Source organism: Cryptotermes secundus, unplaced genomic scaffold (assembly GCF_002891405.2).
Source record: "Cryptotermes secundus unplaced genomic scaffold, Csec_1.0 scaffold22, whole genome shotgun sequence".
Taxonomy (NCBI): Eukaryota; Metazoa; Arthropoda; class Insecta; order Blattodea; family Kalotermitidae; genus Cryptotermes; species Cryptotermes secundus.
In genome coordinates this window covers 3,752,728-3,766,792 of record NW_019742961.1, presented here as the reverse complement: position 1 = coordinate 3,766,792, position 14,065 = coordinate 3,752,728, and the positions used below count along the sequence as shown (strand labels likewise).

Below are 14,065 nucleotides of genomic sequence, written 5' to 3'. Positions count from 1 at the left end.
GGTGTAGAACACATAAAATTACCGAGTTTTTGGACTCTTTCCGNTTTGGACCCCCCCCCCCCCCCCCAGCTGAGGACAGAAACAAACCCACTTTCCAAAACATAGTATTTTCTATTTTCTAGAATACTGGAAGATGGAAAAGTACAAAGAAGCTTATATTAGAATACTCATATAGGACCATGGGTGATTCATCATCAAGACGCATACATCTCAATTTCCCATTTTCTCTTGAAAACCCATGTATGTGTTATGTGTTTAATAACCAGCATGATACTCCACAGGTGACTGAGAAAATCGCAACAAAACTTCAGCCTGCAATGCCTTTGGAGCCTTCAAAGGCGCCTGCAGCTAACGATGATGAAGAAGGCATGTTGGATATTCGAACACTAAGAGAGAAGAGCAAAAATCTAGATTTGCCACTAATATCTGCTCTCTGCAATGATCGTTCTCTTCTGAAACAGACAAATGCATTTGTTATGCCTCGGCACCCCGGACCTGGTGGAAAACGAGGAGGAGGAAGGTGCCAAAGGCCTGTTTCATGGCATGTTGAGACTGGATCCAAAGTTGGTTTGGTGAGCCCAGAAGGGAAAACAACAGTTTCAGACAGTAGTAGTTCAGTGAACACTGATATCAGTGGAACTGGTAAACCTCAGAAATCTATGCTTTTACCTTCATTATTAGCTAACAAATCATTATCATCAGGAAACAAACACTCTTCATATAGTAGCAGTAAACACAAGTATCCTGTGTCAGGTTTGTCTACCACTCAGATATCAAAGCCTCAAAGGAAAGTGTCTGCAAGTACCCACACACATCCAACCCATCCCCAGGACAACATGAAAGTGACACATGGAAATATAAACAGTTCTGCAGCAGTGAGAAGTGGCCAATCTGCAGTTAATGTTAAATTAGGAGTAAGTGGCAGCACAAGCAAGCAACATCGAGATGTTGTCTTACCATGAGAGAACACTACTGGCATGCCTGAATCATATGATTGTATGCATATTATCACAGGAATGCATATAATTAAGTGGTAGTTTAGATTCTAATTGCTTGTTGGACTAACCATTTATAGTTAAAACAGCCAGTGACATGGAATTTGAAATTGGTACAGATTTTCTGTCCTGTTGATCTATTTTATGAAAATGGCTCAGTATGATATAGATCACAGAAATTGGAATAATTGAAATTTCAAGATTTGATGAGTTCAGTGCTGTCATAGGCAGTAGATTGCGCTTAACTTCATCATGTGTATAATTATTAAGATATAAATCTGAATTGTGACAATTTACAAATCTTTATTAGACACTTTTTGAGGCTATTGTGGTACTGATTCAGTTTAGCTTGCAATAAATACAGTTTTACTCTGTGCTTAAGATTCATACCACACTTTATAACAAAACATCAGTTAATCAACTAGCTATTGGATATTTTATTTAATAAACACAACAGCATGGTTGTGTTCTGCTGCATCAGTATGTTACGGTGAAGCTTTACTGTACACATACCATGTAACAGCAGTACTGGATTTATGTATAAGCAAAATAAGCTACAGCGTAAGGACCTCCAAATTGTGAGAAGAAAGACCACCCCAAGACAACAAAACATTTGTACATGTCTCAATATAAATTGCTGAGTGCATCTTGTCTGGTAGGAATGATGGAAACAACAGATATAGAAAACTCCTTTCACAGTTGGAACAAATTAGGATGTGACATTGCTCTGTGCAGTTGTTGCCAAGCAATATATGTGTGCAGTTTCATGTGCACGGATATACCTGGTGTACTTAAATAAAAAAAAAAATTGGTGTTGCCATGTTTATTATAGTGTAGGTTATCATGGAGTCTTACTCCAGCCAACCATAACAGAATTGCAAGTGAATACAAATAATTCAGTTACACAGTATGTACACAAGCAGGCACTATTTCTTAATGGTCGTATTATTCTCTAGTTCAAACATGACAGTTAAATAAAAATGTTTATGTAGTTATGAGTAAAAAATATATTAAGCTGCAGAAAATTCAGTTTCATAAGGTAAGCAGTAAAATGGAAGTAAAATTAAAATTTTGCAACACAATAAAAAAGGTTATTAAGAGAAATTTTTATAAACAAATGTAATCAGAAACAAAAATAAGAAGAGATAATGAGATCATGACAAGAGCTACTTTGAGACGTGGTCCTTGAAAGCGCAAAAATGAGGTTTCTCAAACTTTTACTGGTTATTAGAAAATTAGATCATGAATAGAATATTAAAATCACAGTAATTAAATGTGTAAAATATTATCAGTGAAATGTGAAGGCTACTGAACAATTGATTACATACATATGCCTAATAAAAATAAATAGAATACCATTGTAGGCACTGGAATGCAAATCACTGGTGCAAGGAGATCCTGGACTTCTGAAGAGAAGATGGAGGGAGCAGTTACACCTGGGAGCTTTAGGAACAGGCACATAAGTCTAATACTGCATAGATCATGATGATGAAGAGTAACTCTCCCTTTCACTGTTTATTTTTATTTTATTTTATTTTACAATGCTGTCATTTTTGCAGACTTAGCATCAAATGATAGGGTGACTGGGGAACACTAAATTGTAAAGTATTTGGAAGGACTTGATTGTGGCCTAATTGAGGTACTGTTACAGCATTTTCCTGGGAGAACTGAGAAAAACCACAAAAACCTCAGGATAGCTGATGTCCTGGCCAAGGTTTAAATAGTACTGCTACACCATCCTGCTTGCTGATGAACAGTATTTTATAGAATACAAAACCACACATTTTGTCAGTGTTGTGGTTACTGAAACATAACATGTATAAAATGTGCATATGTGTTAATGTTACTGTTCCCAGATATCATTTCATATTTTGGCTGTGGCAAGACTATTGATTTACATTTACATTGATTTAGAAGTTTAATTAAAGTTGATGTGGTATTGATAGTTATGCAAGATTTCATTGAATGTTCTAAATTAATTTAATGGTTGTTTAACTACTTACCTGATGTTTCTTTCCTGAAAATCGACCCCAGAAGAATAATGTCTTATATTTCACTTTAGATTGTGTCACTGTACAATTTCAAATAAAGTTATACATTAGTCACAACAGTTCAAATGTTAGTGGTATACTGACATAATTATCCTAGATCAGGCTGGCCAGTGTATAAACACAACAGTTCTCAGTGAAGTACTTGAACTGTGATGATAATGTCACATTTCTTCAGGAGTGTGACTATATACGGGGTATGTATTGGCAAATTGATGTATTGACAACTTGTACACATTACTTGGAACTACAAGTAATTACAGTGTTATCACTAATCTCCACATTGTACAGAGCACCACAGCATCTGCTAAGCCTTTTCCATACTGCTGTATCTTCAACAGCTGTTCCCTAGCAATGGCTTCTAACAGTGGAGATTCTTCAGCTTCCTGCAACCTCGTGTCACAGTTGCCCATGCAGAACTTGTTAACTGACAACCCAGCTAACTGGGTCTCAGGCTGGCAGTCATTACACACCAACCTCGAGGTCTTCTCTTCACAGGCTGACTTTCAACTGACAAATGAACACTCTCATTCACCAACCAGCTACTTCACGTCACTTCACTCAACTGAACTGCTGGCAACTCTCTCTCTCTCTGTCAACAACCATCTACTTCATGTCACTCCACTCAACTGAATCGCTGACAGCTCTTAACTCCAGAACTCAACTGACCCTGCTTATAACATTTCAGCAGGAACCACATAGAAAACGCTGTTTCCAGTGTTATAGTCCGACAATACCTTGACCGTTGCATGCATATCCATTGCCGTGGGAACATGTTTACCAAGCAGTTGCCTAGTGATAGACCGGGTATTATTGACATGTTTGCTGGCTGTTATCAGGCAACATGTTCCTTCTTGAAATCATTGAACAGCAACAGCTATCTTCATTTGTTGCATCCTGTTGTGTGTTCCAGATATATATAGGAATTAGGTTAACTGTCAACACAACAAATATACTGGCATTTAATGTTTTACAATTCAACTTTGTATTCCTGCTACATGTTTCGGTCATACAAGACCATCATCAGGTAGTTATATTCATTCATCAGTAATCTGTCAGAGGACAGGTCCACAGTCTCTTCCGAAACAATTCCTGCACTTAATGCGATCTCAAGCCTTCTCCTTCAAATAAAAATATCCTCTTCTGTTCCGAAGGTCATCCAGCATCTTCTTACGTCTTCTAGTCACTTCTGTCTGCCCTTCCGGTTTGTTTTGTCTCCAGAGGAAACATCTCGCATACATGGTATCTCTGTTTTTGGAAAGAGACTATCCAGGAAAAGTGATAATGTGGTAGTTTTCCATTTACTTTCCACATCGCAGTACAACAGCCATTCAAACCACTCTGGTCACGCCTGTTGCTATATGAACTTGAACCATCTCGAGCATCATTTGCTCTGTGCTTCAAGTCGCTACTGACGACGCTGCTTCTGGCATCAGTTTTTGGTTTTTGGCGTCTCTCTTCATCTGATGCCTACCCTTTGACCTGTCCAGCAAGGGAGGCCCTGCCAGTAGCTATGCTACCACTGGTATAGCTCTCAGGGTCCTTGGCATACTCAAACCCCCTCACCACGATAAGGTGGAGACACCAAGTTATATATAGGAATACATTTAGTTACTGAACTACTGATATGGATCCATACCAGTGTAATGTGTCATATTATATAATAACAGATAAAATTTGCCTCGAGTTGGTAAATATTACAATTAAAATGGAAGATAAGAAGTAAGATAAAATATAAAAAATGAAATATATACAATATATCAAGATATATTAAGTGATATAAGTGTTGAATATATTATGGAAATATTAAAAAACTTAGAAATGTTTTAAAAATATTTAAAACTATTTAGTATGGGAGGTTAAGAAAATATGTACGCCAACTTAATTCTAAGGTTCCAATGTAGAATTGGGCATGTCATATCATGTCCATATCGGTAGTTCAATAACTAAACATATTCCTATATATAATTGTCTGATGATGGTCACGTATGATCGAAATATGTAGCAGGAATAAAAAGTAGACTTGTAAAACATTAAACGCGAGTATATTTGTTGTGTTGACGGTTAACCTAATTCCTATATATAGCAACAGCTATACTTTCTACAGTAAAGTAAAATAATTTTTAAATACAGTAAGTCATATATTTACAGTGACACTGAATAGTGGCGCCATCAGTAGTATTGACTTTCTGTGGATTTCGTTGCCTCATGTATTATGCACCCAGCTGCACAATTCACACTGCCTTTGGGCTTTATTTCCTCTCTGTTGGGATATTTGTTCAGGAAAGTGTCCTTTTGATATCCCAAAAGAGCTGGTGATTTTCGTGGACATGATGCCTTTCATAAGGATTTCTATGGATGATGTTTCAGCAGTCTTCTTGTATTACACAGAGTCTATTTATAGAGGAATCTTTTACTCCATTCTTTGCCATAGAAGACAGGAGCTCTACATTGCCAGATCAAATATACAAAATAATATATTTGTATGGTACAGTACTTGTTTCCATGTTTTGTAAGTACAGAGTAATCTGATAGGTGCTGGTCAGCAAGATTTACCCCCTTCCATTCTGTCATTATAGTCAGTGACTACTTGAAATTTTGTCTTCATTTGATTATCTCCCATGTCAACCATTTGCACATTGTATGTCATGCTCAGCAGTACAACACTTTTCTTGTATTTCCAGTGCAGGGCCATTACCTTCCCTCTTTGGAGAGCCATTACTTTTCTTTTTCTGTCCTTCATCGCTTCTGGCTGGGTCATATCTTGCCTTATCATCTTCGATTGTGCCATACATACATGTAATGCTGAAAATCTGAGTATCTTGTAACTGTGGAGCTATATAAAAATTACCACCAATTAAACAGAAGCAACATCACAAATTGAAGATCTTTTTTATTACTTGCCAAGCTTGGTGCATTTCTCAATGTATATAACAGCAGCAACTCATCTCACATTGCACACACATGCACAGACATATTTACCCCAAATCTGGCTGTCTTCAGTGGAATGTATTGTACCCAATCAAACCGGCCTCTGTGAGCAGTTGATTCTTGTCTACAATGACATCAGTTAGTTACAGTCAGTCACCTGTTACCTGTATGCAACATGCCAGTGATGTTTGGTTGTGGAATTATTTATTAATGTATCACATGGCTATTGTTATTTGCCAGGCATGTAATTATTTAGTTCATGTCACGAATAACATGAGAGGTTTCAGTCACTCTGATCATTCTTAGGTGTTAATGTTCTGTCCTGTGAGTTAATAACTGTTACTTGCATTGTTCTTCTTCTTGAAAACGAGGTATTACTTTAAAATTAATATTAAAATTGAAATTGAAATTAAAGTTTTTATTAACATTGATGTTGATTTCAGCATTGTAATACCTGACATTGTAAATTCAGCTGTTTCGTACTGTTTACATGTGATCTAGCATGAGAAATCTATATACACATTGTTTAGTAAAGCACAGCACTACGTCATATACTGACATATTTTGTGTGATATGTATAATCATGACTGAAGTATTATTAATTTAATACTTTTAGGATGAAAGAAGAAATCATGCCCAAGTTAATTTAGGATAATATTTTTAACAAATGTATTAATCCAAGGTATTATGGAATAATCAGAGAAAGCATTAACAAGTTTGATAAACAGTCGTAAATGATATTTTGTATCAAATATATTGGTAGAAGATGAGAAATGTAAGCATAAGAGGCAAAGGAAATTTGTAAGCCCCAGAAAAATCTATCTCAATAGCCTCAAATCATGTATCTTTTGTGGGACAAATTACAATCACACTTAATATGTGTGAAGTGATATGGCAATGTTATATCACCCAGGCTTATGTACAGTCTTAATATTCTGTAGAGTGATGTGTAAGTTAACAATTTCTCTAATCCAAATAAGATTTTAATGCGCTAGTTGTACTACAGTAATATCCAGAATTTATATACATATAACCGTTTTTCTCTTGAAGTAAAAAAGATAGAATTATATTTGTGGCATTCTGATGTCCAGAACGATAGATATACAAGTAATTTCCTTAACATTTATGAAAGTATAACACCTTCACTTAAGAATTGTTAAGCGGTTGAAAGACATTCTTCTTCGTATAGCTTTGAATTGAGTGATTTAGCAGTAGTTTTGAAACATCTGATTTATTGAATTCTAGGAATTCAGTTTCATAATCTGGTTGTAAGTTTTCTATAATTTCAGATCATAATAATGAAATTTCGGACAGAGTCATTGATCTTCCTTGCTGCAGGCATATTAGGTACCGGAACCCACCGATAAATCCAGCTGCCATTTATTAAAGTATTTGTTATATATTTTCTTAGTAGAAGGATATTTTACTAAATGTAGACATTAGAACAGTGTGTATGACTTTGCCAGATTTTTTCCTTAGTAACAGCAAGCAAAAGGAGATAGAGACATTTTTTGTAAGGCATATTCAAGAAAGAATTTGAGACCCAGCTGCAGCAGTAGTTTAGACCGAAAAGAGTCACGCAGAAATCTTTTATCACTTGGAATATATTGACACTTTTCAGTCAGTCTGGGAAAGGTTGAATCTTGTGCTCAAAGAAAGAGTATAGCCTTGCCTGATTTCCTTTAAAAAATGGGCATTCGATTCTGAGTGACTCTTGTAGCTCTTGTACTGCTCTTTCAAAGGGCCTTATAACAGTCAGGCCTATTGTGTAATTTTGCAGTGGAACCCATAGACCACATTTTAGCATTTTTTGCGGAATGTAAATTGTCACTGCTCTAAAAATAACCTTTCTAGTGCATAATAATATCCTATATATACACTTACAATTTTGTCATATTGTCTTTATGTTCATCTGATTAATTTTTTGGCTTTAGAAGGAGAAATATTCTGGATAATATAGTGACAGAGATGTAGTGATTTTGTAAATTCATTATCTGGAAGAATGTTATGTGAAGTACAATCAGTCTTATTAACGAAATTAAGTTACTTTTAAATGTTTTATTAAGAATCTGCTGATGACAAGATATCCCTGTGTTTCCATAGACAATTTAACAAAGCTTCTGGTAAAAGAGTAGCAAAGTTAAAACTTGACTTGAGACAGACCATGGTGAAGTCTCTTGTTATAATTCCATGAAGAATTTGGATGAGGTACTTACTGATTACCTGTATCATTTTGGGTGAGCAGGTTGGTAATGAAATTTGGATTAATTTAGAGATTTATGTAAGGTGTTGAACAAATCATTCAAAGAAAAGTCATAAACGATTTGGTAAATATACAGAGTTATACTATCTGAAGCCTGCACCAAAATAGTACTTTTGTCTATGTAAGTTATAGCTCAGATCATATTAGAGCTTACCACACATTGGTGAGCAGCTGGTGCAAAAGTGTCTGTCACTGTTCCTTTCTGATGGGGTTATGGAGATTTGAACTATTGGCAGACTCAACAAACTGTTACATATAAAATTACAAATGAAACCCACATTACAGCATATGCTGGAAATGATCTCTTGTTTTGCACACATTCCAGGCACCTCTTTAAAAAGTCTGCATTCACGTATTGAAGTTATTTTTCTGAAGTAAAGTATACTTGAAATTTTAAACGTATACCCAAATACTCCTGTTCAAGTTGTCTGAGGGACTGTTGTCTGTGACCCCACACCAGCATGATGAAGCTGGTGCTAGGCTTGAACAGTCTGTTGGCTGTAATAACAGCAGTTCCAGCATCTGCTGTAACCTAATTAAGCTTTATTCATAATTTGTTAGATAATAGTTGTGTTGATTCTTCTAGCAGTCTAAATCTCCACAGTTACAGTAGATGGGGGCATCACAGTCTTCCACCTGAGCAGTTGAGTCTGTGGGAAGGTCTAAGATAAGGCACTGTATAAAGCACATATTATACAGTTAGTTTAATGAGAAAAGTTTAAGAATGTTCCATTTTTGTTTTATTATAGTGATGTGTATATCATCTAAATATTTGTCTTGTAGAATTTGGGTTGAAATTCCTATGATATCCTAATAGGTTCACAGATGAACATAAAATACATGTTTTATATATATGTATTAGTCTCAGACGTTCTAGAAATGATTCTGGGGATCTGATTTGTTTCTGTCTACCATCTCTGCTGCTGCTGAATTGATGTTAGATCAGTATGCAGTTGCTATTTTACAGTAGACCTGAAATCTATCAGTATGCTTACATTTTTATAATAATTAAGTGAATCAAAGATTGAGTCTAAGGTACTTATTTGTAATTAGCACTCGGTGAGTTGCTTTAAACCCTTATGTGCCAAGTTGACGGGCCATTGATATTTAATGGAAATGCCGTATATTGAGACACACTATTTGTATATTAATGCCTCAACTTTTATCTAAACTAACATCATCTGTCAAACCTGAAGCTTTGCAAGCTTCTGATTCTCAGGGTGCCATTTTCTGTTTCCCATAATCTTGGTTTAGAATAAGCCTTATAATATAGGTGTTAAATATGTGTGTAAATCTTGTTTTATGATATTCTATGTTTTCCCCCATTTCATTGTAAGAAATATCAATTGCTCAAGTTTGTATTTGTAATCATAATTTTCCTGCTATACAGTTATATCCATACAGACAATTAATGTGAAATAAGCTAGAAGTTAGTATATATTTAGTTTTGTATGATGGTATTGTTTCTGTTTTAAGAGGCATTAAGAAGGGATCGTTGGTTGTATACCTTCCTACATAAAGCATTTGTTTAGTTCAGTTGCAAGAGTTAAATTTCTTGCTTTTATGTTACACTCTTCTAAAAATTAATTTTATGACACATAAAAAATCATATTCCAAATCCTATATTAGCCAACTGGTATATTTTGTAAGCAGTTGGATCTAAAGAACTGTTACATGACAAATATTTATGAAAAAATATGAACTTCTTTTTATCGTTTGATGCACAGCTTTATTACGGATACTTTGTGTTCACAAATGCATGTGCAGTGTCCTTTAGTTATGTAATCACGTTTTTAATATTTTTTGTAATATGTCTAAATGGGTCTAAATGGAATAAGTTGCATGTGTAAAATACCTATCATCTCACTGTACATATATTACCATGTTCAACATTATTATCTACTTATTAAAGATATTTTAAAGAAGTAAGTGTTCTCCTTTTATGAATGTTGTAATTGTAGGACTGCATTTTAAAATTGTCAGAATATTGGTGATTGCAGAGAGAGTGCCTGCCAATTTAAATCCATTATGAGAAATGTTCTTTACACAGTATTGAAAAAATGCATTTTTTCAAGTATTATGTGTCAACACAATTTGTATAGGAGGCACATATGAAATTAATTGAGGCAGAAAATGTAAATTGTAATTTGACATACTTTTTGTCAAAAATGTGACCCCTTCGACAATCTGGTACAGGCTGGACAACAATTTTTGAAGTTTAGTTTGAAAGTATGATATGTATAACTTTCAATCTAAAACTGTTAAATGGATGCTTATATCCCTTTATCATGATATGTCTTTTGAAAAATATAATACCAAAGAAAAGTGACAGGTGCTGAATATAACTACAAATGATCTACAAAAATTTACTTAAATTGTGAGTCAGCGAAAGAATTGTGAGCCCACAAATTCTTATTACAGTTGAAAATTTTGACAGATGTTGTAGAAACTGCATATGTTTGCTGTAACTTACATGCATAATTTTATAATCTAGTTGAATATACCGATTTTTATGCTATACAAATTAACTGACATACCGGAAATCAAAATATTCCAGAAGTTGTCTTGGTAATTACTTTGGTCAGTTACAGATAAAATGTATATAGCAACATTGGTAGTAATAGCAATATGTAATATCAGTAAACTAATCCAATTATATTGGCTTTGACTCATTAATAGATTTCAAATTGATCATAGACTGTTAAAATCTGAACTATAATTTTGACAAAATTATTCGAGATTTCACATTGTCAGAAAATAAAACATTGCGACCCTACTTGTTAGACAATAAATTTTGTGTTTAAAGAGGCGAGGAGGTAGTACTAAAAATCTAATTCTTTTATGAAAGACGTTTGCACGAATTTATTTTTTCAAATAGAAACATCATGGTATATTAAGAAATTGTTTTGTATATAACTTGAAGCAGTCTGTGAGTGCTTCATAACAGTTCGTAAAAATGTTGGGCCATGTAGAGGGTCGTCGTAAAAGGTGGTCCAGTTTTACTTTAATATAAAACTTAACTATTTGGCAAACGTCAGTGTATCAGGAGCATCAGAGTTCAGTATTCTTAAGAGAATGTGCTGTCCTTGGTCATGTCATCATGAAGCAGTAGTGGTCAAGATGGCGTACTCAGTAGAACACTGCTAATGTTAAAATTCACCATGAATGCCAAGTGAAATATGAGTGCAAGAAAGCACCAAGCAGGTGTGCAATGAACAGATTGGTTTTAACAAGTTTGGAACGACTGGGAGCATGATCAAGGGTGTTGCTGGTAAGAAGATAACTTCCAGAAAACTAGTATACATTCACTTTATTGAGCAGGCATTGACTAAAATTACCAGGAAACATGTAAAACGTCATTCCCAACAACTCAGCTTGGGAGCATCATCAACATAAGGATAATTCAACAAGTTAATGAAACTGTTCTTGTACAAACTTCAAATGCAACAAGCCCTTCTTGAGGTTGATGAAGCCAGGAGAGTTGACTTCTGTGGTGGCATTAAGATGTTTTTGGAGGACAGTCTAACAGTATCTTGAAGTTTAGGTTTAGTGGTGAGGCCGATGTTCGTTTGAATGGCTACGTGAACAAGCAGAATGCACATGTGTGGGCTGGTCAACACCCACACAATAATGGAGACAATTTAAATGGTATAGTGTACTCTGTCAACAAGTGGTATTGTTGGGCCATTTTTATCGACAATACCATTATATCCAAACCCACCAAGAATATGAAGAAAGCAGTCTTCTGGGATTTGGCACCGTGTATAAGTGGTGTTAACCGACGTTTCGGAGGAACGTATCGCCTCCATCTTCAGGGTAGAAGAAAAAGTATAAGAAATCTGCAAGCGACAAGACCATGAGAACGGTAAAAGCAGACCAAGAATAGTTTCTTCCATTTCTCCAAGGAAGGAATGTTAGTTTCAGAAAAAGAAACACTTTTTAACAGGTCAGTTCTCGCCCACACACTGAGAATGTGGTGCTGGATGGGCTGAATGAGAATTTTGATGATAATGTTGTCTGTTAATTTTTTCTGAATGGTTCGGACATGGGTGGTCCTGATCACCATTCTCTCCAGATCTTAACCTCTGCAATTATGTCTTATGTGGCCTTTGTAAGATAGTTTCCAAAACTGGAACAAGGAATGTCAACAGCAGTGATGAGCATCACTGAAGAGGGACTAGCTGCAGTTGTGTGAAATTTCAGATGTTGGCTGCAGAGAGTCGTGGGTGGCGATAATGTGCATAATGAAAATTTATTTATGTTATTGTCCATCTCCCAATATTGAACTCAGAGAATATGCAATTAAAATTGGAGAAGCGTTATTCAAAAGATCCCTTTATGTAGTATATTCTGGCATAATATGATACTCCAGCTGTGGAACAAAATGAATATAAGTTTCTACAAATTCTTGGCCGATTGTTACAGGTCTTTTTTTAAGGGTTCACACTATGCCATTTCTGCCCACATGGAAAATTTTACTAAACTTTGTTGACACATTTCAATTTCAGTTACTGGCTACTCACTTGGCTTACTTTTCAACTGAAAATGGAGGCAATATGTTCCTCTGAAATGCCTGTGAACTTCAGCCAGACTACCTCGTGTTACATCCCAGAAGACAGTGCTTTTCTTTGAGACCACTGTGAGAACCTCAATTCCAGCAGTGCCACAGAGTTACATAGCTGACTTGTTGATTTGTGCTTTACTGCGCCATGAGTGCATTAGGAAAAAGGAGGGCCAGAAGAGCAAGTAATTAGGGGGTGTCTCTCGATTTTTTTTTTTTTTGCGATTGGCCATATTGCAGAATGCACACCCAAGCATAAGCGCAGAAAACATTTGAAAAAGGGATGGATAAACAGTGAGTTGTTCATGGTCAGATTAAACATTTTACAGATGTGCAAAGAAAACTAAATACTCTATTTTTTCAACTTACACAATCAGAGAAGGTACTAAACATTTGTGTTTATGAATTTTTCCCTTCTATAAACATTTCTTTGGCAGAGGCTTGCCTTCTTTCATTACAGACCACCCTGTCTTAAAAAAATGCCATGGGTAGAGGTTTGGAGGATGAAGCGAAATTCAAGTTTGGCATGAATTTTAAAATAGATTGTTTCTAGTCCTTCAGATGGTGCAGGCAGTTGTACATCATCACCTATGGGTGAGTTTACATTGGTTCTCCATTTGGGGGGGTTGTTATTATAGTCTGCTTGGAGTGATGAGTGCTGTCCTTAGATTTCCTGTTTTTAGCTTGGTAATTATCATTTCTCAATCCAGTCTTTTCAGTTTGTATTTTGAATTTATATTACTAAATTTGTTGTGACTGTTTCGAAATGCATCCTTGATTTGCTACCTGCACTTACATAATTTTGTAATGTTACATATGATCCACGACCATGACCAAGGAGAGAGAGAAACAAAGGCAAGCAGTGTTCTCTGATACAAAGCCATGTTCACTCAATCCCGGCACATTCTACGACAACTACTGTGTCCCATCTGATAGCAACATGTGCCATTCATGGTGCTGAAGCAGATGAGAAACAACCAATAAATGAAAAATTAACCAAGTGTCACAGAACCGTCCTGTTCAGTGGAACAACATTCAGACCTTACAATAGCAGTAAGCTGTCATCCAGGGGTGCATGTTGCTGACATTATTTCTATCCCTCCTTGACAGCTCACCACATTATGTGCATCTGAAAATGGAAGGGCGAAACAGCACTCAGAAATCCTGACCTGTTTTCATGGACGCAAGAAAGAAAATGAGAAGTAAACAAGAAGAACAGGAACCTACATGACAGACGCTAGAAAATCCACACAAGCACCAGAGAGTG

General features: G+C 35.7%; 1 protein-coding gene across 2 annotated transcripts in view; it reads left to right on the top strand.

Moving 5' to 3' along the window:
- Positions 1 to 3,985, top strand: part of LOC111873403 (protein expanded) — a 243,917-nt gene extending 239,932 nt beyond the window's left edge. For both annotated transcript variants that reach the window (XM_033755073.1, XM_023868084.2), the window contains exon 12: positions 282 to 3,985. In XM_033755073.1, the coding sequence (XP_033610964.1) occupies positions 282 to 962 (681 nt within the window). In that variant the 3' untranslated portion in view covers positions 963 to 3,985. The remainder of the gene's footprint in view (positions 1 to 281) is intronic.
- Positions 3,986 to 14,065: the final 10,080 nt, after the last annotated feature.